Source organism: Jaculus jaculus, chromosome 1 (assembly GCF_020740685.1).
Source record: "Jaculus jaculus isolate mJacJac1 chromosome 1, mJacJac1.mat.Y.cur, whole genome shotgun sequence".
NCBI classification, from domain to species: Eukaryota; Metazoa; Chordata; class Mammalia; order Rodentia; family Dipodidae; genus Jaculus; species Jaculus jaculus.
In genome coordinates this window covers 191,445,717-191,469,587 of record NC_059102.1, presented here as the reverse complement: position 1 = coordinate 191,469,587, position 23,871 = coordinate 191,445,717, and the positions used below count along the sequence as shown (strand labels likewise).

Here is a 23,871-nt window from a genome sequence, read left to right as displayed (position 1 = left end):
TTTAGTGAAGGAAATTCTATGTTATGAAAACCAGGCACATATGGCCATGTTTGCATCTTGACTTCTTATTGTAAAATAGCAGCTTTTGTTCACCACTATGAGCCTATGAAATTGGCTCACCTCAACCAGAACAAGTTCCTGGAACCTTTAAAGATGTTTGTTGATGATACAAAAATTGTCCTAACACTGTTTAAAAGTTTGACTCAAGAGTACAAAAGTAACCTTCCCAATCCCCCCAATTTTTGTATCTAGAGATGAGCTGGCAGTTGTAGGGGTTTATCAGACCCTGCACTTGACTCTCTTTAGGGTTTTGCTAATTTCAGACATGTAGCTAGTCCAGGCTGACCTTGAACTGCTGATCCTCCAGCCTCTACCTCCTTGGTACAGATCTAAATTATTATTTTGTAAAGCTTTTCTGAATTGCATTAGGGTATTTGGGAGATATATAACTTAAACACTCCTTAAATGCATCCTAATGTACAGAAAATCAGTTAGTACCTGTTCTTCACATTTAGACTTTTAAGATGGTCCAAGAAAGGACATGATGAATCCAGTGACTTCTGGCTTCTTTAGGAGAGAACAGGCTGTACTTAGGACTGTTTTGTGGCAGACTGTATTTCTACGTCTCCCTGGGGGAGATATCATTCTCCTGCACCCCACTGATTAGGCTGGACACATGGTTGGCTATGGCTAAGGTGCAAGAGAAATGGCCACTATCTCCTCCAAGCAGATGCATTGAAGGGTACTGTCTTGCTTTTTCTTGAACCCTGTGTTGTGGCTTCTTTGCAAATGCAAGTTCTGCAGTAAAGAAAATATAGTAGAGACAAGGCTGACCTGCAGGAAATCTGGTAAGATGGGGAGAAAACCCTTCATTGTTCCAAGCTAATAAGAGTGTGGGGCTGGGTCTTGTCTGAGTTCAGCTCAGCCTTAGCTGGCTGATGCACATGTGTGGAGAGCAGCCAGCTCTATTTAAATGCTCCAACTCGTTAGAGAAGACACTGTTATTATGACTAGTTAACTCCTTTAGGAGGATTTTTTTTTATATTAGTATTCGTTCTTTAAAAGAGAAATTACAACTACAAAGTTTACTTTCTGAATATACTAGAGAATGGGTAAACCAATTTTTTATTCAAGCCAGATGAATCAAATACTGTATAATTTTTAAAGTTGTTTTGAAAATGGGGGAGCTAAGATCTTCTGTATTTCTTTTTTTTTAAATTTTTATTAGCATTTTCCATGATTATAAAAAAAATCCCATGTTAATTCCCTCTCTACCCCCCACACGTTCTCCTTTGAAATTCCATTCTCCATCATATTACTTCCCCATCTCAATCATTCTACTTACATATATACAATATCAACCTATTAAGTACCCTCCTCCCTTCCTTTCTCTTCCCTTTATGTCTCCTTTTTAACTTACTGGCCTCTGCTACTAAGCATTTTCATTCTCACGCATAAGCCCAGTCATCTGTAGCTAGGATCCACATATGAGAGAGAACATGTGACACTTGGCTTTCTGGGCCTGGGTTACCTCACTTAGTATAATCCTTTCCAGGTCCATCCATTTTTCTGCAAATTTCATAACTTCATTTTTCTTTACCCCTGAGTAGAACTCCATTGTATAAATGTGCCACATCTTCATTATCCACTCATCAGTTGAGGGACATCTAGGCTGGTTCCATTTCCCAGCTATTATAAATTGAGCAGCAATAAACATGGTTGAGCACATACTTCTAAGGAAATGAGATGAGTCCTTCGGATATATGCCTAGGAGTGCTATAGCTGGGTCATATGGAAGATCAATCTCTAGCTGTTTTAGGAACCTCCACACTGATTTCCACAATGGCTGGACCAAATTGCATTCCCACCAGCAGTGTAGAAGGGTTCCTCTTTTTCCACATCCCCGCCAACATTTATGATCATTTGTTTTCATGATGGTGGCCAATCTGACAGGAGTGAGATGGAATCTCAAAGTAGTTTTAATCTGCATTTCCCTGATGACTAGTGACGTAGAACATTTTTTTAGATGCTTATATGCCATTCATATTTCTTCCTTTGAGAATGCTCTATTTAGCTCCATAGCCCATTTTTTTGGTTGGCTTGTTTGATTCCTTATTAGTTAACTTTTTGAGTTCTTTGTATATCCTAGATATTAATAATCTATCAGATATATAGCTGGAGAAGATTTTTTTCCCATTCTGTAGGTTGCCTCTTTGCTTTTTTCACTGTGTCCTTTACAGAACAAAATCTTTGTAATTTCATGAGGTCCAGTGATTAATCTGTGGTTTTATCGCCTGAGCAATTGGGGTTGTATTCAGAAAGTCTTTGCCAAGACGAATATATTGGAGGGCTTCTCCTACTTTTTCCTCTAGCAGTTTCAGAGTTTCAGGTCTGATGTTAAGGTCTTTAATCCATTTGGACTTAATTCTTGTGCATGGCAAGAGAGAAGAATCTATTTTCATCCTTCTGCAGATATATATCCAGTTTTCCCAACACCATTTGCTAAAGAGGCTGTCTTTTCTCCAATGAGTATTTTTGGCATTTTTATAGAATATCAGGTGTCTATAGCTACTTGGGATTACATCTGTGTCCTGTATTCTGTTCCACTGATCTACATGTCTGTTTTTGTGCCAGTACCACACTGTTTTTGTTACTATGGCTCTGTAAAATCAGGTATAGTGATACCACCAGCCTTATTTTTGTTGCTCAGTATTATTTTAGATATCCAAGGTTTTTTGTGATTCCAAATGAATTTTTGGATTGTTTTTTTCTATTTCTATGAAGAATGCTTTTGGAATTTTGATAGGGATTGCATTAACTGTATAGATTGCTTTTGGTAAGATTGCCATTTTCACAATATTGATTCTTCTAATCCAGGAACAGGGGATATTTCTCCACTTTCTAGTGTCTTCTACAATTTCTCGCTTGAGTGTTTTAAAGTTCTCATTGTAGAGATTCTTTACTTCCTTGGTGAGGTTTATTCCAAAGTACTTTATTTTTTTTGATGCGATTGTGAATGGCAGCGATTCTGATTTCAACCTCTGTGTGCTTGTTGTTAGCATATATGAAGGCTACTGATTTTTGTGTATTTATTTTGTATCCTGCTACATTGCTGTAGGTTTTGATCAGCTCTAACAGTTTGCTAGTAGAGTTTTTTGGGTCCTTTATGTATAGAATCATGTCATCTGCAAATACTGATAACTTGATTTCTTCCTTTCCAATTTGTATCCCTTTTATGTGTGTCTTTTGCCTTATTGCTATGGCTAAGACTTCCAAAACTATATTAAATACAAGTGGGGACAGTGGACACCCTTGTCTTGTTGCTGATTTTAGTGGAAAAGCTTCCAGTTTTTCCCCATTTAGTAATATGTTGGCTGTAGGCTTGTCATAAATAGCTTTTATTATATTGAGATATGTTCCTTCTATTCCCAGTCTCTGTAGGACTTTTATCATGAAGGGATGTTGGATTTTGTCAAATGCTTTCTCAGCGTCCAATGAGATGTTCATTTGATTTTTGTCCTTCAACCCGTTTATATAATGTATTACGTTTATAGATTTGTGTATATTGAACCATCCCTGCATCTCTGGGATAAAGCCTACTTGGTCGGGGTGAATGATCTTTTTGATATACTCTAGTATTCTGTTTGCCAATATTTTGTTGAGAATTTTTGCATCTATGTTCATGAGGGAGATTGGTCTGTAATTTTCTTTTTTTGTTCTATCTTTGCCTGGTTTTGGTATCAGGGTGATCCTGGCCTCATAGAAGGAGTTTGGTAGAATTCCTTCTCTTTCTATTTCATGGAAAAGCTTAAGAAACAATGGTGTTAGCTCTTCCTTAAATGTCTGGTAAAATTCAGCAGTGAATCCATCTGGGCCTGGGCTCTTTTTATTTAGGAGATTATTGATAACTGTTCAGATCTCCCTGTTTGTTATAGGTCTATTTAAGTGATTAATCTCATTTTGATTTAATTTAGGTAGGTCATATAAATCAAGGAAAGCATCCATTTCTTTCAGATTTTCATACTTGGTGGAGTATATGCTTTTATAGTATGTCCCTATAATTTTTTGAATTTCTCTGGAATCTGTTGTGATGTTACCTTTTTCATCTCTGATTTTATTAATTTGTGTCTCTTCTCTCTTTCTTTTGGTCAGATTTGCTAAGGGTTTATCAATCTTGTTTATCCTTTCAGAGAACCAACTTTTTGTTTCATTAATTCTTCAGATTATTTTTTTTTGTTTCTATTTCATTAATTTCTGCCCTAATCTTTATTGTTTCTTCCCACCTACTGATTTTTGGTTTGCCTTGTTCTTCTTTTTCCAAGGTTTTAAGGTGAAGCATTAGGTCGTTTACCTGCAACCTTTCTAATTTCTTAATATAGGCACTTAAGGCTATAAATTTACCTCTTAGAACTGCCTTCATTGTGTCCCAGAGATTTTGATATGTTGTATTCTCATTATCGTTGGACTCTATAAAGTATAAAGTTTTTCCTTCTTGATTTTTTCATTGACCCATTCATCATTAAGTAGTGTATTGTTTAGTTTCCATGATTTTGTGTATGCTCTATAGCCTTTCTTGCTACTGATTTGTAGTTTAATTCCATTGTGGTCAGATAGAATGCAAGGAATTATTTCAGTTTTCCTGAATTTGTTAAGATTTGCTTTGTGTCCTAATATATGGTCTATTTTAGAGAATGTTCCATGTGCTGCTGAAAAGAATGTATATTCTGCAGCATTTGGATGAAATGTCCTGTATACATCTGTTAGGTCCATCCCTTCTATGACCTCATTTAGTCCAGATGCCTCTCTGTTTATTTTTTCCTGGGATGACCTGTCAATTGATGAGAGTGGGGTGTTAAATTCACCTACCAACACTATGTTTGGTGTTATCTGTGACCTCAGTTCTAATAGTGTTTGTTTGATGAATTTGGGAGCCCCCTTGTTAGGTGCATATATGTTTAGGATTGCAATGTTCTCCTGTTGGAGTGTGCCCTTAATCAATATAAAGTGACCTTCTTTATCTTTCTTGACTAATGTTGGACTAAACTCTACCTTGTCAGATACTAGGAGAGCAAACCCTGCTTGTTTTCTAGGCCCATTTGCTTGAGACACCGTCTTCCAACCTTTCACCCTAAAGATAAGGTCTATCCTTTGTAGAAAGGTGAGTTTCTTGGAGACAACAAATTATAGGATCCTGCTTTTTAGCCCAGTCTGCTAACCTATGTCTTTTCATTGGGGCATTGAGGCCGTTGATATTAAGAGATATTATTGAAAGGTGTGTATTTATGTTTGCCATTTTTTTTTTTTCTTGGTTCTGGTTCTACCTGTGCTCTCTTGTGTTAACTAGTATTTGAGTATTGCTTGTTTTTTCTAGGTTCCTTATATGTGTGCTTTTCCTATTCTTCAGCATGGAGGATTCTATCAAGTATTTTCTGTAGAGCTGGTTTTGTCTTCAAATACTCCTTTAACCTGCTTTTGTCATGGAATGTCTTTATTTCTCCATCTATTTGAATGGATAACTTTGCAGGATAAAGTAATCTTGGTTGACAGTTGTTATCTTTCAGAACTTGGAATATATCACTCCAAGCCCTTCTGGCTTTAAAAGTTTGTGTTGAATAATCTGCTCTAATCCTGATGGACTTGCTTTTGTAGGTAACTTGATTTTTCTCTCTAACTGCTTTCAATACTTTTTCTTTGGTGTGTGTGTTTGGAAGTTTGATTATAATATGGCGAGGAGAGGTTCTTTCCAGGTTTTGTCTGGCTGCGGTTCTAAAGGCTTCCTGTATATGCATTGACACCTCTTTCCCAATTTGGGGGAAATTTTCTTCTATGATTTTGTTGAAGATGCCTACTATGCCTTTGGAGTGGAATTCTTCTCCTTCTACTATGCCCTGAATTCTTATATTTGATCTCTTCATAGTGTCCCGAATATCCTGAAATTCCCATTCATACTTTTCTGTAAGTTTGTCTTTCTCTTTGTTGGACTGTATTAGATCTGCCACCTGGTCTTCTAGCTTAGATATTATGTACTCTCCTTCATCCATGCTACTGGTGAGATTTTCTGTAGAGTTTTTTATTTCATTAACTGTGTTGTTCTTCATTGCTAGTAATTCTGACTGGTTTTTCTTTATTATTTCTATTTCCTTATTTATGTCTTGTATTGCCTTCTTTATTTCATGAAATTGTTGTCCTGCATCTTGTTTGATTCCTTTGATTTCCTCTTTAAGTTCCTCTTTGACTTCTTTGATTTGTTCTTTGACTTCTTTGAACATATTTACAATCATTCTTTTGAAATCTTTTTCAGGCATTTCATCTAACTCGTTCTCACTGGAGGTCATTTCTGATGCATTAATACTTTTAGGTGGATTTATATTGTCTTGCTTTTTAGTGTTTCTTGTATTATAATGTATATATTTTTGTATCTTGGATTAAGTTAATGCTTGGATTTTCTAGCTAGCTGGGTATTCTTAGCTGTATCAATTGATTTGATGTTATATATTTTCAGGGTAGGAGCTTAAGGTGTTAGGTGTGGCTCTTAAGACTCTCAGAGTATCTACAAAGGTGCTCTTAGGGGTTGAGTTTCCCTGCTATGGGAGTATTCAAGTAGGATGAGTGGAATAAAATACAGGTAGATTGTAAAAGTTAACTAAACACTGTACCCATTCAATCAAAAATAGCTCCAAGTATGTATGCCAGAGTAGTTATTATAACAACCAGATCCTCTATCAACATAGAGGTTAAGATTTCTGGTCTGTTGAGGGATCCAAGTCAGCCTGTGACCAAGTGAGGCCCTTCCCTGGTGCAATCCCAGTTACCTTGGATGATTTTGGTCTCAGTCAAGTTGCTGCCTGGTCGTTGGGCTGCTGATCTGATTTCTGGAGCTGGGCACTGGCTTTTCCTGCGGGGCAAACCGAGCCTGGCAACTGTGGCCCTGAAGATCAGCACCCCTGCTGCTGGAACTGCTGCTGCTAAAGCTGCCTCTGCTGGGTCTGTCAGGAGCTGAAGCTGCTGCTGCTGGGCCCACCACTGCTGCTGCTTCTTCTTCTGCTGCTGCTGTAGCTGCCACTTCTGGAGCCACTGCTGCTGCTGAAGCTGCTGCTACTGGGTCCACTGCTGCTGCTGCTGCTGGGTCTGCCATTGCTGCCACTGAAGCTGCTGCTGCTGGGTCTGCTGCTGTTAGGGCCTCTGTTGCTGGTGCCGGAGCCGCTGATGTTGCTACCAGACTCTGCTCCTGCTTAGGTTCCACTGTTGGCCCAAGTTGGTGTGGCCAGGTACCAGGACCGCTGCTCTGTTTGCTGGAGCTGGGCTCAGGTGGTGGGGGAGGGGAGGGAGCCGCAGCTGCTCTGGTTCTCTCACTGTTCCACGTGTTCTTCTACCTCGTGGTCTATTCCTCTGTTGCTCACTGCTGCTCTCCTCTCCCTTCACATTTCCTGAGTTGCGGAGAGTGCCAGTGTGAGTAGAAGCTCCCCACACCTGGCTTTTCCTGCGGATGAAGCCGAGTCTGGTGGCTTTCTGGTGCACCGCTGCGGGACTGCTTTTGCCGGCCTGTGTGGGCTCTGGATGCTCTGGATCTCTTCTAGTTCTGTGCTGCTGCTTCAATTTCCTATACACCTCACTTTTTAGTAAACGTGTGTATTTTGCTGGGTTTTTTTGGTCTTCCCCCCCCCCCCCCAGCTGCTTTGGTGTGGTACCTATGCTGCCATCTTAACCGGAAGTCAGATCTTCTGTATTTCTGTTCTAGGTAAGTTAAAACAAAATTTCTGCATACTCTGAGGTAAGCAGACTATTCCATGACTGCCTTCAAAATGTGCTGTAAGACCCTGATTATGAGAGAAGCAAAATGCACAAATATCTTAAGCCTCAAATTATGTTCTTTGCAAACTTCAGGATAGTAAGATGTTATATTTTTTCCTATATTAATAAGAATTCTTCCAATCAGATTTCTGATAGCTGCTTTATATATTTTTTTCTAAGCTTAAAAAATTCTTGGGCTTGAGAGATGGCTCAGCAGTTAAGGTGCTTGCCTGTAAAGCCTAATGACCCAGGTTTGACTTCCCAGTACTCTTGTAAAGCCAGAAGCACAAAGTGGCACATGCATCTGGAGTTCATTTGCAGAGGCTAGAGGCCCTGGCATGCTCATTCTCTCTCTCTTTCTTTCTCCTTAAAAGTATATAAAAGAAATAAAATATTAAAAAAATTGTTGGTAGGACTAACAATATCATCTTAAAATAAATATTCAAACATTTGCCTTGGAGAAAGAAAAAAATATATTTAATTTATTTATTTGAATGTGTATATATTTTTGGGGGGGTATGAGTGCCACAGTGAAAATGAATACCAAGCTTATGTGGGTAGCTTTGGATAGTTTAGAAAGTGAATGTAGGTTGGCAAGGTTTGCTGGCAAGCACCTTTAACTGATGAGCCATCTCCTCAGCCTCAAGAAATAATATTTTTGATGCAAACATTTCTGCCGTAGAAAATTAAGCTAAGTACATTCAATTCAACTAAAAATCTTATAAATATACATTTTTTTTAGTGTCATTAAAGGGATTCCCAGCACCAGGGAGGCAGAAGTAGGAGGATCACTACGTGAAGCCAGCCTGAGACTACATAGTGAATTCTAGGTCAGCCTGGGCTACAGCGAGACCCTACCTAAAAGATTCCTGGAAAAAAGTGATTAGCTGCACAAAAATGAGGGGAAAAGAAAATAAGTCATAATTCTATTTTTTTTTCTAATGCTGTTTATGTGTGCAGATCAGATACTAGTTATGTCCTTGTAAAAGCAGCAAAGGTTAATTCAGATTGCAAGAGTTCTAGATAAAGTTATGGAGAAAGAGTCCTTATAAAGCCATTTTGAAAGGTATTTTCATGCTACTTGTGTTTCCCATCTTAATCTTATTATTTTGTGGTTTCACTTTTTATGCAGAAAGAGTTATTTTAAAACTTACATGCTAAAGTGCAAACCCCTTGTAGTTATTAAGATTCTGAGACCCCTGGCTCATTTTCAGAAGCTTCAATTCTGTTTTGTAATAAGCAGATTTAAATACACAGATATGCGCTGCAGCTGCAAAACCCCATTTCCATGGACATGCTGACTTAGTCTCTAAGCTACAACATTATTTGTATTTTCATATTTGCATCATTAAGAATGTATACTCATCCTGCAACAGGGTATTTAAAGAAAGTATGCAAAATTAACTTCAACAAATTAACTTGTTTGGAAAAAAATCACTACTTAATCATTCTTGACAATTTGAACCATGACTACCTATTGCCTTCTTAAATGCTGCAACAGCTGTGTCCTCAAAAAGAATTAAAAATATAGGATATAGTATAGTAGTGTATGACTTTAGTCTCAATATAGTTTGAGGCCGGCCTCCTGGGACTACAGATTTCCATGTCAGCTTGGGCTGATATGAGACTGACTGCCAACAAAAAGAAAGAATTAAAAGAAAGCCAGGTACCAGCTAGCACTTGGGACGTGCAGTAGGAGGATCAGGAGTTCAAGGTGGAACTTGAGGCCATCCTATCTCAACTACCTCCCTGAGAATAAAAATTATAGCTTTTTGTTTAATATCCTCAATAAAATAAAGCTCAAAGTGAGCTTTAAAAGACTGTACATGAATAAAAGTAGCTTATGTTTTCAGACCAATTCAATCTCTGCTTCTTTGTTTATGTGCAAGAAACAGGATTGTATTTCAGTTTGGGAACTATGGATGGAGCTTCAGAAGGCAGTGCAATAAACATGAAATTACATTTTTCAGTCTTTATTTTATTTCTATAGCTTATTTTTTGCAAACTCTGAGCCCCATCGAATTCATATAGCATAGCACAATAGCCAAAGACAGAGACTTATGAGCCCATGGACTTGGATCCATCAGTTAAGGGTCACTTCTGTGAATACTGGCAAGTTAGTTGACTTCTCTGAACATCCTGTTAAAATGGAGACAATAACAGTATCTTTTCTAAAGATTCCTGTTAGAAGAAAACAAAATAGTATATATATATATTGCTTGGCACAGTGTCAACTTGATTAATAGGTGTGATAGTCTTAATTAGTAAAGTCTGATTATTTTGAATCACACTTTTCTAAGTATTCATAGTTAGTTTATTTTATGGTCAAATTGTCAATTTAATAGCCATTACCTTTATTGCTGAAATCATCAATTAATACAATTTCGGCTAAGTATTTCCTTGGAGTCCTTTTGATCACGCTGTGCACTGTTCTCATGAGAGTTGACCACCCTTCATTATGGAAGACAATGACCACGCTGGAAGTAAGCAGGTTTTCATCATAATGCCAATACTTGCATCTGCAAGAAGAAAATGCCATCATATTTATTTAGAGGTAATCTATAATGTTTAGCTTCAAAGCTACAGTGATTATATTATCTGATTATATTAAAGAGTATTGACTAAATTCAGGAAACAGAATGAAATATAGGCTTTTTTTTGCACTAGCAGAAACACAAGGTAAAGAGAGAAGCCATCATTGAAAAAGTCATTCCTAGATGGAGTTCCTTCACAGTCTGTACAATATGTGATAAAAAGAACCAATTTATGAATTAATGCTGAAGATACTAAGGAGACTTCTTACAGCTGGCAGGTTGGTACTGTTTTCTATGACACAGATATCACCTTATTTTCCTTTTTGAAACTTGAGCTTTTTAAATTTTATTCTACCATCAATATGGCAGTGAAAATATTTAGAAAATTTAAACAGGCTGATCAGTGACATATGATTAGGGCACTGAAAAATCCACTACTGAATAAATAAAGTTCTAACATTGCTTAGAGCCACTAGATTGGCTAAGAATCTTTACTATTCTGTGAAAAACTATTTGAAACAATGGTAGCAAGAAGAAAGCTGCTGGAAGCCTTTTCCTAATAGGAGGAATATCAGAATGGGGCCTGTCCTTATGAAGACTGGGAAGTCAGGGAAGATTTGGGGAGCGTGATTCTGAAAGGGTAAACCCAAGCTAGAAGGAGTCAAATGCTCCTTCAGAGCAGCAAGTCCAAAATATAGTAGTGGAAAAATGCAAATCTTGTAAGATGTGATAAGTGATTTTGAAGAGGAACTAATGGGCAGGCAGAGCAAAGCCTGCACAAGCCTACTCATTCCAGACATAGTGATCCTTATGGAGCCTCTGAGTTTCAGAGAGGAAGGATAATTCTGTCTTACAAAAGATACCAGAACTGATAAAAATATTTTAGTCATGGAAGAAGACTGGGGACTTGCTGATTTCTAAGTCAGGAGATGGAGCTTTGGGAAATAGGCATTCTAAACAGGAGAGAGGAAGATAGTGATAAACATAGAGACTGAGGGGATGAAGTGGAGAGGGGGACTACAAGGCAAGGGATCCATGAGGGCCATCTTCACTGCCTGGGTAACTCCACAAAGACCACCTGAAGGCCTTGCACCAATAAAGAGAACAAAGGGGCAGGAAAGCTAAAACAGAGCTCATTGTCCATTTTACCCATCTCCTGTTTCCTATTGCAGTTTGAAATAATAATTCTAAGGATATAAACTAGGTTGTGTACCAGTAACAACCCTCAGTATGTATTCCCCTTACTTTTCTATTTATTTATTTATTCATTCATTCACGAGAGAGACACACACACACAGAGAGGCAAACGGGGGAGGGGGGCCTGAATGCCAGGGCCTCCAGCTACTGCAAACAAACTCCAGACATGCACCACCTTGTACATCTGGCATTTTATGGGTACCAGGGAATTGAACTTGGGTCCTTAGGCTTTGCAGGCAACTGCTGAGCAATCTCTCCAGCTCCCTGTTAGTTTTCTTATAGTCTTTGTCTTAAAAAACTACAAAAGTAATGTTGTGAAAAAATCAAGTAATGAAGTTTATATTTATAAAACACAGGTGAAAATTCCTTCTCTTCTCTCTTCAAATACGTTAATTCTCACCTTCTAGAGAAATACTGCTAATACATGTTTATATATTGTTCTAATATAAATTCATTCAGACATATATGTCTCTGTGAATACACAACATCTATCCACATGTGTAAATATAAATCCTTCAGTGTAAAAACATATATAGACTTACCTAATCCCTATTGTATAAAATTCTATAGTATGGATATTATCTAATTAATCATTGCCTTATTGACAGATGTTTCAGTTGGTTCTGAAAATAATGTTACAGTGGACATCCTTGTGCATACATCTCTATGTCCTTGGACAGAAATCTTTCTTAAAAGGTGCTCACCACTGTACATTCAATAAAGAGGAACCTAATTCAAGGCAGAAACCTCATCTGTTCTGCTCAGCACCATGTTCTCAGCATCTAACAAACAATAGCTGCTCCATGCATGGGGTTAACAGTTCAGAAGCCTCCTCTCTTAGAAATGTACACTCTCTACCCCATAGTTCATTTATTCTGAGGTGCCCTTGAGAACCAGTGAGTGAGTTTGTATGCCTCCAGATTCTATGAAAGACAGGCTATCCCTCTTCCACAGAAAAGGGAAGTTCTTCTAGTAGGGAGAGGTGGAAGAAAATCTGGAAGGAACAAGAGGTCAGAATGTAACAAAAGCAGATAAAGAGGGCCGAGGTGATGGTAAATGGATAAAGTACTTATTGTATAAGCATGAAGACCAGTTTGGATTCCAAAGCCAGACACGACAGAAAGCATCAGAAATTCCAGCACTCTAGGGGTGAGATGGAAAGCAGAGATAGGAGGATCCCTGGAGGCTTGTAGGCCAGCTAGTGTGGCATACAAAGTAGTTAACAAGAAATCTTTTTCAACCTAGGTAAAGGCAGGGCTGGCACCTGAGGTTGTTTTCTAACCTCCACACATGAGCTATGGTACGCATATCCCTGCACTCACACACATGAACATGCATATGTTATATGAACACATAAAAACATAACATACACACAAAATTAAAATACAAGATAATAAGTAAAAAAAAAAAAAAAGCATATAAAGGCAGCTCATGCATCTGATCCTATCACATGGTAGGTGGAGGCTGAATCATCAGTGGTTCAAGATCAGCCTCAGCTACATAGTTCAAGGCCAGCATGAGACCCCATCTTTAAAAAAAAAAAAAAAAAAGCTGGGCATGGTAGTACACACCTTTAATCCCAACCCTTGGGAGGCAGAGGTAGGACTGCCATGAGTTTGAGGCCATCCTGAGACTACATAGTGATTTCCAGGTTAGTATGGGTTAGAGTGAGACCCTGCCAAAATAATAATAATAACAATAATAATTATAAAACAAAAATTAGATATAAGAAGCTTGTGTTCCATCTCCATTTTCATGCTGTAGGAGACTGCTCAGTTTGGGTGTCGGTGGTGAGATCAGTAACAACACTGACGCCAAGCCAGTCAGAGAAAGCTAGACAATCTCCTGTTGCATATCACATTCTACCTCACAAATCTCTAGAACTTTTCTCAAGCCCAGTATTTTTCATTCTGTATTTTTTATGATAGAACTCAGTATAAAATACTGTTTACACTTACTGTATTTTATACTGTTGGCTTAGATGCCAGCTCCAGCAGGCTCTGCTCTCTTGGATGAGTTTATCGCTTGTTGTATATTACCCAGTTTTCTATGTTGAAAACTGTATTAGCATGATTTCTAGCTCTTCATCTACTGTTCATATGGATAAATATAAGATCAAGTATTATGCTTTAAAGCTATATGTTATTTGTGAGAGTATGGAAAGACTCCATCTATTTCAACTAATCAAATTACCATTTAAACCACATTTCTCTATCTTGTCCACAGAGGTCTTAAGACAACTAAAATATCCTGCTAAATAGAGATGCATTATGTCTCCTTGTCTGCCAGGGCAAGTGCCTATCTTCTTTTCACGGATGATGCTGGTCCCTAGTAATGGCTACTCTTTAACTGTACCTAGGTCACTTCCCATAGGATCTGCCAGTGCATCAGGATCACGTCTTAAGAACCAAACTTTCTCTCTTCTCTTTGAAAAATGTAAGACAATATTTTCTCCATCTCCCACTTCCTCAAATCTCTTCTCTGCTCTCCAGTATGTCTACATGACTGACAGGACCTCACTAGCCCCCCTGGTAAATTTTGCAATATATACAGTGAGACCCTATATTGTACAAACAAAATCAAAAGCTTTTGAGAGCTCAATATATCTAATTCACTCTTAATATGTCAGTTACAGAATTTCAATACACAGTTCATTATTGCTAAAGAAGAAACAAAAAGTACTGTATGTCTGCTTTTGTTTTCTCATGTTAAAATCATACAATATGCCTAATATGACTATTCTTTACCTTTTATTATTTTATTCCAAACAGAATTTAAATTTGAGGTGGGGTTAGGTTGGTATACATGTTTAGACTGTCTACAGAGACTGTCTCCATCACATGGTTCTGCCAAGGTCACTTTTTATACAACTCTCCTTAAAGAGCAGGTCTTGAGTATAAGAGACCATATGATGTCAGCCTGAGGTAGTAGAATGGACTAGCAGGGAACACACATGTCAGTAGAGGCAATAAGAATCTTTCTCTCTGTACTTTGTTGGTTTATATCATATATGTGTGAAAGGGATAGACAGGGATAATCTTTTAATAGAGAAATTAAAAAAGATTAGAGGAAATGAGAGTCTATGAACACAAGAGATGCATGACTTTGCATCTCAGTTTTTTTTTTGTTTTTTTTTTTTTACTTCTTGGCTCTGAGTTTCCTATAGTCATCATGCCTGATCTTGGTTTCTATGATACACTCTTACATCCTTTCAATTAGAATCAATACCCTGCTTGCCGGTCATGCTGGTTCATGCCTTTAATCCCAACACTTGGAAGGCAGAGGTAGGAGGACTGCTGTGAGCTCAAGGCACTCTGAGACTACCCAGTGAATTCAAGGTCAGCTTGAGCTACAGCGAGACCCTACCTTGAAAAAAAAAAAATCTATGCCTAGTACCTTTTTTAATTTAAACTAGTTAAATGGATTTGTTTCTAGGGAACTAATCTATATCTAATATGCTAATCCTGACTTTCTATAAATTTCAATTTACTATACAGAATTAAACTCAAGAGATTTTCACTAACATTTCATTGATCAAAGCAAGTGATCTATTTACTCTAGAAATTTGAGGCTGGAGCTTGGTCATTGGCGAATTTACAGGAAGATAAGCTAGAGACAGCTTCTCCAGAGGGTATTTCTTGGCAAGTAAAAACAATATTTTATATAAAAGAATATTAGTGTTTGAGAGTACCATATGCTAACCAAATTGGAAACAGATCTACAAGATAGTAATTTGAAACAAGAGGACCAAAAAAAAAAAAAAAAATCCCTCAGGTTTGGCAATATAGTCTTCACTAAACACTGGTTACAATCAGGTTATTTGGCCAGCATAGAATCTGTCAATGGTTGGTACTTCTCTGCAAGCTCTATGCATTCCTGTCCACAGTAGGGTTTGCTGATCAGCCCTATTGACTGACTGAGGACCCTTCTCTATTTGAGTGCTGTGATCACAGCTTTCCCTTGGCATCCTCATTGTAACCCAATGCAGACTAGTCCCTTCTTAATAATTTATTCTTTCTTTTGACTAGGCACAATAGAATGGAGGTTACCTTGGTTTTTGTTTGTTTCATTTTTCAAGGTCTTTCTCTAGCTCAGCCTGACCTGGAATTTACTATGTAATCTCAGGGTGGCCTCAAACTCATGGAGATCCTCCTACCCTTGCCTCCCAAGTGCTGAGATTAAAGGCATGCACCACCATGCCTGGCTCCTTGTTTTTTTTTTAACTTTTTTTTTAATGTGAGATAGATGAAGAGAGAGGGAGAGAGGGAGAGAAAGAAGAAGAGAGGGAGAGAGAGAGAAAGAGAAAAAGAGAGAGAGAATGGGCATGCCAGGGCCTCTAGCCACTGCAAATGAACTCCAGGCACACATGCCAACTTTTGCATATGGCTTACATGGGTCTTGGGAAATCAAACCTGGGTCCTGTGGCTTTGCAGGCAAGCTCCTTAACCACTGAACCATATCCCCAGCCCAAGGTTACATTATTTTTCATCTAATCATTTTCTCAGACTCTGCTTCCATTCCATGCAGAGCTTGTACTCTTTTCCCTCACTATTAGATACTAATTACTTTTCCCTGATGTTCTTATCATCCAGTCCTCGCTTGAAGGTCAAACTTCAGTCTGTAATAACAACAGATCCCATTCTTCCTTATTATCTGCAAAATGAAAATGTCAACAAAAGCAGTCATCAGTTCTGCTCTTGGCTGAAACAGCATTTCCATAGATTATGTCAATTCTCAATATGTACTTGATTTGATTTCAGAAAATTTCCTTGGTCTACTTTCTTTCAGTGTTGCCCAATATTACAAAATATCCACCCATTTTCTTCATTAATGAGTCAAATATTAGTGACAGGGTAAATAATAAATCTTAATTTTCTGCTCTAGATAGGATTGAAGAAAAAAAATCAATGAACACAGAAATAATGATTGAGCCCGGGAAAAAAATTTCAAGTGTATCATCTGCCAGAATAAAACTAGTTAACTGAGGAAGTATAGCTGCTAACTATACCTTCTGCTTAGAGGGAAGGTGTCAAGGCTCAAGAACACACAAACAGAGCAAGCCTGGAAAGGCCAACAAACGGCTTGGGCTTCGGCTCATCACGTACACAATTCCTTCGAGCTCCACCTCTCCCCCAGGCCTGCCACCTGTGCAAGGTTTTAAGAAGAGTGACTCCAAGTCACTACATCACAACTCATGGGGTCTGGGGCTGCAGAGACAGCTCAGCGGATAAAGCTCTTGCTGTTCAAGCTAAGTAACCAAGTTCATATTAGCAAACCCCACGTGAAGACCTGTAAGTTACATCAGCTTGGAGATGGAGACAGGAGAATCTCCCTGGGAGTTTGTCCTCCAGCTAGCCTGGTGAACACAACAATCAGAAGGTGAAGACCATCAGAGAATTATTCTCTAACCTCTACTACAAGCTCAGCATAGCATGCACAGCCTAGTCACACACGTAAACATGGTTACACACACACACACACACACACACACACACACACACGCGCGCGCACACACACACAAACACAGCCCTCCTAGGTCCGACTTTATGTTCTGGGGTGGGGTGGAGATGCTAAGGTTTATTTCCTGTCCAAACAATCAACTGACTGTAAGAGAGGGGGCCTGCTTCAGCCAAATAGACTGACTAGAACCAGAGATTCCCAAGCTTCCCAGGCTGAGCCACCAAGGAACTAGTAACAGCTGTTGCCTTCTACAGCATATGTGACAAAGAGCGGCACCAACATCTGCCCAGAACGCTTCTGGTCTCTGATCCAGATGTCACCTAACAACTTCTATATATTCATTTTCATTTTCATTTTCTCTGCTTTTCACTAAGGTGGCTAGAGTCTTGTTACTCCACCAGGAAATGAAAATGACCAGTCATTAGCATTCCCTCAGTTACCCACCCAGAGTTCCTTTACCAGTGATCCTCAATCATGATATGGTTAGAATTCACAGCTTCAAAACAGCCAGATGAGCTAAGCATTACATCATATTTAGACAATGCAGGCCTTGGGCTTTGTATCATATTTCCATCCCAGCCATTCCCTTGGTGTTCCTTTTTAGTTGGTTTCCAGCGAGCCAACCAGAAAGAAGGCTATGAACTGGGGCTCTTCAGGACTGTGAGAGAAGATACAGTGAAGAACTGCATAGCAGCTGATTGGTGTCAAGAGTGGTTACTATATGTCCCTTCAGTAAGCCTCAGGGACTGAGAACCCTTGAGCCCTGCCTGAGTGAGCATGGAGCAGGACAGGAGTATTCATGAGGAATTCCCAAGCATGTGCCTGACATCCCTGGAGACTGCTGAAGGCAGGTGTGAAGAATTTAAGGAAGCTAGTATTCTTATAGAGTGGATAATGTTGGAACCAAATAACTGGTGTTTCTGCTATTACGTATAGTAATCTCACTTGATCATACCTAGAAAATGCAGTCCAGTAGCTTAATGGTTTCCAAAGCTCTTTCATATATCTTATCTCATCCAAGTTTCACAGGAATCCTGTGAGCTAGGGAAGCATTATTATCATCCACTTTATACACATGGAAACTAAGGCCATTTGGCTATATGATTTGCCCAAAGTCAGAGTTAGTAACAGAAGTGAGATTTAAAAATGAATCATTTGGCTCTCACTTTATGGTTCTTTTCCCTAAAGTATAGATTTACTAAGTATTGCTTACATATACATGCTTTAAAAAAGCAAAGAGGAAAATGAATTACTTATTTTCACCCATGAACAAGAATGACTACATAGAGTTTGGAGGATTTCTGACTGGTTTGAGGATATTAAGTATGTTAAGGAAAACCAAGACTGCTGAGCTATATTTTCTGTCTTCAAAGTTAGTTTATTCTCTCTCTCATTCAAATAAAATACCAGACAGATGTGTCCAGTTAATGATCTGAAATCTCTCAGTCCAATTTAGAAAAAAAAAATCTGGCAGGGACTCCTAGGACAGGACATATGTTCTTGTGTATTTCTTCAAAACTCCCTAGGAAAGGAAAAAAGAACATTTTGAAGTGTGAGCCATATGTTTATAGCTATATTGGACTCTCATTTCACATGAGCTTACAAATCATATTCTAATTTTATAGAAGTGCCAGCTTATCAAACACTGATATATTTGAGCTAAAACAACAACCACTAACAGAAGTAAGGATCAACACAGTGGGTGCCATGCATGGATGTGAAGCCATTAGTAACATGAGCCAAGGAGGGATTGTCTTTCCCTTAGTTGATTCATATATGCTTCACTTCAGTCAATGAAGGACTTCAGGCAGCCTACAAAGACATACTAAAAAAATATTAAACATAAGGGGAAAATGAATAAAGAAAGAAGGGTGGAGGAGAAAGCAAGAATGAAGTATTAAAAGTGCATGAAGGACTTGTGTGTGACAATCAGGGGCACTGTTCACAAAGAAAGTATGTGAATGGCACCACCCAGAATTCTACTAACAGGGACACCCTTTGGCCTCTAGTTATTTCTTATGAGTCAGCCAGTTTGGCTTAAATTTTCTATCAGTAAAGCTTGGTTAGGTCTCTGTATAGCAAATCTTTTCAGAAGAAGCACTGCATTCTTGGTATGATATCCAGATGGGATTAAAAAAACACATGGAGTCTCCTTATGATTAATATAGTAAGGAGTATCACAGGGATGTTTCTCATGAAGGCTTCAATGGAGACCATGGCATCATACCAAAGTGCAAGTCACTAAAAACAGTTGTGCAGAGAACAAGTTGGGAATTTAAGAACAACTCAGATTTGAAAATCACACTTTGCAAACATTCTTGAAGATGTTTATTGAGTCATCTCCGCTTCTACATTTCATCACTCAGGGAGTGATTATATGCCTTCTTAATGAACTCTAATTACAATAAGGAAATCATATCAACCATACAGACTACTTCCATTTCCAAAAGCAAATTTTAACACTGATAATGATTAAGGAAAAGGAGTAGCATGGTAAAATTAGGCTGTAGTTAGTGGGTAACTTCCCAACAAAGAATTGTTAGCTATTGTAGATGTATGTTATTAAGGCAGGCTAAATAATACCTACTAAGGAAATCTTAAATGTCAGTTAATACTAATGTCCTTATAACAAAATGAGAAGCTGCACCAGATCATTTTTTTTTCCTTTAAATTTTGCCTATTTATTTATTTGAGAGTGACAGACACAGAGAGAAAGACAGACAGAGAGAGATAGAGATATATAGATAGATAGATAGATAGATAGATAGATAGATAGATAGAGAGATAATGGGTGTACCATGGCCTCTAGCCACTGCAAATGAACTCCAGATACATGTCCCACCTTGTGCATCTGGCTCACGTGGGTACTGGGGAATCAAGCCTCAAACTGAGGTCCTTAGGCTTCACAGGCAAGTGCTTAACTGCTAAGCCATCTCTCCAACCCCCAGATCATTTTTTAAAAAATATTTTTATTTATTCACAAGGGGGGGGGGGAAGAGGAGAACGAGAGGGAATATGGGTGTGCCAGGACCTTTGGCCACTGAAAATAAGCTCCAGGCACATGTGCAACTTTGTGCATCTGGCTTTACATGGGTATTGGGGAAATGAGCCTAGGCTGTCAGGCTTTATAAGTAAGTGCCTTTAACCTCTGAGCCATCTCTCTAGCCCCAGATCATTTTTTTGCTAGTTATTATGGACCAAGTAGTTCATTTAACATGTAACATAAGTGACACATATGGAATATTTAATAAATATTATGGAATAGAAAATGTAGAAGAAGCCAAAGGGGACTCTGGTTAAGATGGTGGCATAGAAACCACGCCATAACAGCCTAGGGGAGAAAAAGCCAAAGAAAACCCAGCAATTTACACACTTTTACTAAAAAGTGGGGTGTATGAGAAATTAAAACGGCAGCAGAGAAGTAGGAGAGTCCCAGAGCATTCAGAGCCCGCACAGGCAGGCCAAAGCAGCTCAGCAGCGGCACCCCGGCTCTGGCAGGGGAAGCAGTGGTGAAAGCCGTGGCTCCAGCAGCAACAGCAGCGGCTCCAGCACTGGCAACAGCAGCTCCAGCAGCGGCGGCTATAGCAGCGGCAGCTTCAGCAGCGGCAGTGGTAGATCCAGCAGTGGAAGCTTCAGCAGCAGCAGAGGCAGTTCCAGCATCGGGGGTGCCCATCATCAGGGCCACAGGTGCCAGGCTCAGTTTGCCCCACAGGAAAAGCCAGTGCCCAGCTCCAGAAAACAGAACAGCAGTCCAGCGACCCAGCCAGCCTACTTGACTGAGACTAAAATTATCCAAAAAGGTAACTAGGATTGCACCAGGGAAGGGTCTCACTTGGTCACAGCTGACTTAGAACCCTCAATAGACCAGAAATCTTAACCTCCTTGTTGATAGAGGATCTGGTTGTTATAACACCTACTCTTGCATAAATACTTGGTGCAGTTGTTGATTGAATGTATACAGTGTTTAGCTAAATTTTGGAATCTACCTGCATTTTGTTCCACTCAGCCTACTTGAATACTCCCATAGCAGGCAAACTCAACCCCTAGGAACACTTTTCTAGATACACTGAGAGTGTTAAGAGTCACACTTAACACCTTAATCTCCTACACTGAAGGCATATAACATCAGATCAACTGATACAGCTAAGAATACCCAGCTAACTAGAAAATCCAAGCATTAGTTAACTTAATCCAAGATGCAAAAATATATACATTATAACACAAGAAACACCAAAAATCAAGACAATATAAATACACCAAAAAGTATTAATGCATCAGAGATGACCTCCAGTGAGAATAGTTGGAGGAAATGCCTGAGAAAGATTTCAAAAGAATGATTGTAAATATGTTCAAAGAAGTCAAAGAAGGAATCAAAGAGGAAATCAAAGTAATCAAAGAAGATAAAGGACACAGTTTAATGAACTACAGAGGTCAATACAAGACATAAATAAAGAAAAAGAAATAATAAAGAAAAACCAGTCAGAATTACTAGCAAAGAAGAACACAGTTAATGAAATAAAAAACTCTGTATAAAATCTCACCAGTAGAATGGATGAAGGAGAGGACAGAATATCAAGCTAGAAGAACAGGTGGCAGATCTAATACAGTCCAACAAAGAGAAAGACAAGCTAATAGAAAAGTATGAGTGGGAATTTCAAGATATTTGGGACACAATGAAAAGAAGAATTCAGGGCATAGTAGAAGGAGAAGAATCTCACTCCACAGGCATAGTAGGTGTCCTCAACAAAATCATAGAAGAAAACATCCCCCAAATTGGGAAAGAGGTGCCAATGCAGATACAGGAAGCCTTTAGAACAGCAGCCAGACAAAACCTGGAAAGAATCTCTCCTAGCCATATTATAATCAAACTACTAAACATACAATCAAAAGAGAAAATATTGAAAGCAGTTAGAAAGAAAAATCAAGTTACCTACAAAGGCAAGCCCATCAGGATTACAGCAGATTACTCAACACAAACTTTTAAAGCCAGAAGGGCTTGGAGTGATATATTCCAAATTCTGAAAGATAACAACTGTCAACCAAGGTTAATTAATCCTGCACAGCTATCCATTCAAATAAAAGAGAAATAAGGACATTCCACAACAATAGCAGGCTAAAGGAGTATTTGAAAACAAAACCAGCTCTATAGAAAATACTTGAAAGAATCCTCCATGCTGAAGAAAAGGGAAAGCACACATATAAGGAACCTGGAAAAAACAAGCAATACTCAAATACTAATTAACACAAGAGAGCAAAGGTAGAACCGGAACTACAAAAAAGATGGCAAACATAAATACACACCTTTCAGTAATATCTTTTAAAATCAATGGCCTCAATGCCCCAATGAAAAGACATAGGTTTGCAGACTGGGTTAAAAAGCAGGATCCTACAATTTGTTGTCTCCAAGAAACTCACCTTTCTACAAAGGATAGACATTATCTTTAGGGTGAAAGGCTGGAAAACGGTGTTTCAAGCAAATGGGCCTAGAACACAAGCAGGTGTTGCTATCCTAATATCTGACAAGGTAGACTTCACTCCAACGTTAGTCCAGAAAGATAAGGAAGGTCACTTTATATTGATTAAGGGCACACTCCAACAGGAGGACATTACAATCCAAACATATATGCACCTAACATGGGGGCTCCCAAATTCATCAAACAAACACTATTAGAACTAAGGTCACAGATAACACCAAACACAGTGGTACTGGGTGAGTTCAACACCCCACTTGTTGGGCCCTGAAAGGCCCAGGCGTGAGGCCTAGTGGAACTTCCTGAGCCTAGCTGAAGTTTGGCGACCTGTCTCTGGCCAGCTATGACTCAGCAGGATGCCTAATAGCTTCGGGCCTGCTACATCCGTGTGTTAATTGTAATTACCATTTCAATAGTTAAAGTTTACTATTGGCCCTTACCTCTGCCCCCATCCTAAAATCCTCACCTTCATCCCCAACATGACATAGGCAACTGCTCAGAGTAATAAAGCGAGTTGTTTCTGCATGAAAAAGACTCCGGACTCAGGGTGGTTTTTCTCCGGTGGCCAGGAGAGGTTTCTGAGTCATCCTATGCTCATCATCCCCTCAACCCCTAGGGAGGAACCAGCAGGACTGGTCCTTCCCTCAGCACTACCTGAGTGGGAAGGAGCCCCGCACTCACTCTCATCAACTGACAGGTCATCCCAGGAAAAAATAAACGGAGGCATCTGGACTAAATGAGGTCATAGAAGGAATGGACTTAACAGATATATACAGGACATTTCATCCAAATGCTGCAGAATATACATTCTTTTCAGCAGCACATGGAACATTCTCTAAAATAGACCATATATTAGGACACAAAGCAAATCTTAACAAATTAAGGAAAACTGAAATAATTCCTTGCATTCTATCTGACCACAATGGAATTAAACTACAAATCAGTAGCAAGAAAGGCTATAGAGCATACACAAAATCATGGAAACTAAACAATACACTACTAATGATGAATGGGTCAATGAAGAAATCAAGAAGGAAATAAAAAAATTTATAGAGTGAAATGATAATGAGAACAAGACATACCAAAATCTCTGGGACACAATGAAGGCAGTTCTAAGAGGTAAATTTATAACTTTAAGTGCCTATATTAAGAAATTAGAAAGGTCACAAGTAAATGACCCAATACTTCAGCTTAAAGCCTTGGAAAAAGAACAAGGCAAACCAAAAATTAGTAGATGGGAAGAAATAATAAAGATTTGGGAGGAAATTAATGAAATAATAACAAAAAAATCCAAAGAATTAATGAAACAAAGAGTTGGTTCTTTGAAAGGATAAACAAGATTGATAAACCCTTAGCAAATCTGACCAAAAGAAAGAGAGAAGAGACACAAATTAATAAAATCAGAGATGAACAAGGTA

General features: G+C 38.7%; 1 protein-coding gene across 2 annotated transcripts in view; it reads right to left on the bottom strand.

Moving 5' to 3' along the window:
• Galnt7 (polypeptide N-acetylgalactosaminyltransferase 7) overlaps window positions 1-23,871 on the bottom strand; it is a 181,539-nt gene that overhangs the window by 25,491 nt on the left and 132,177 nt on the right. For both annotated transcript variants that reach the window (XM_004657137.2, XM_004657136.2), the window contains exon 3: window positions 10,144-10,310. In XM_004657137.2, the coding sequence (XP_004657194.1) occupies window positions 10,144-10,310 (167 nt within the window). The remainder of the gene's footprint in view (window positions 1-10,143; window positions 10,311-23,871) is intronic.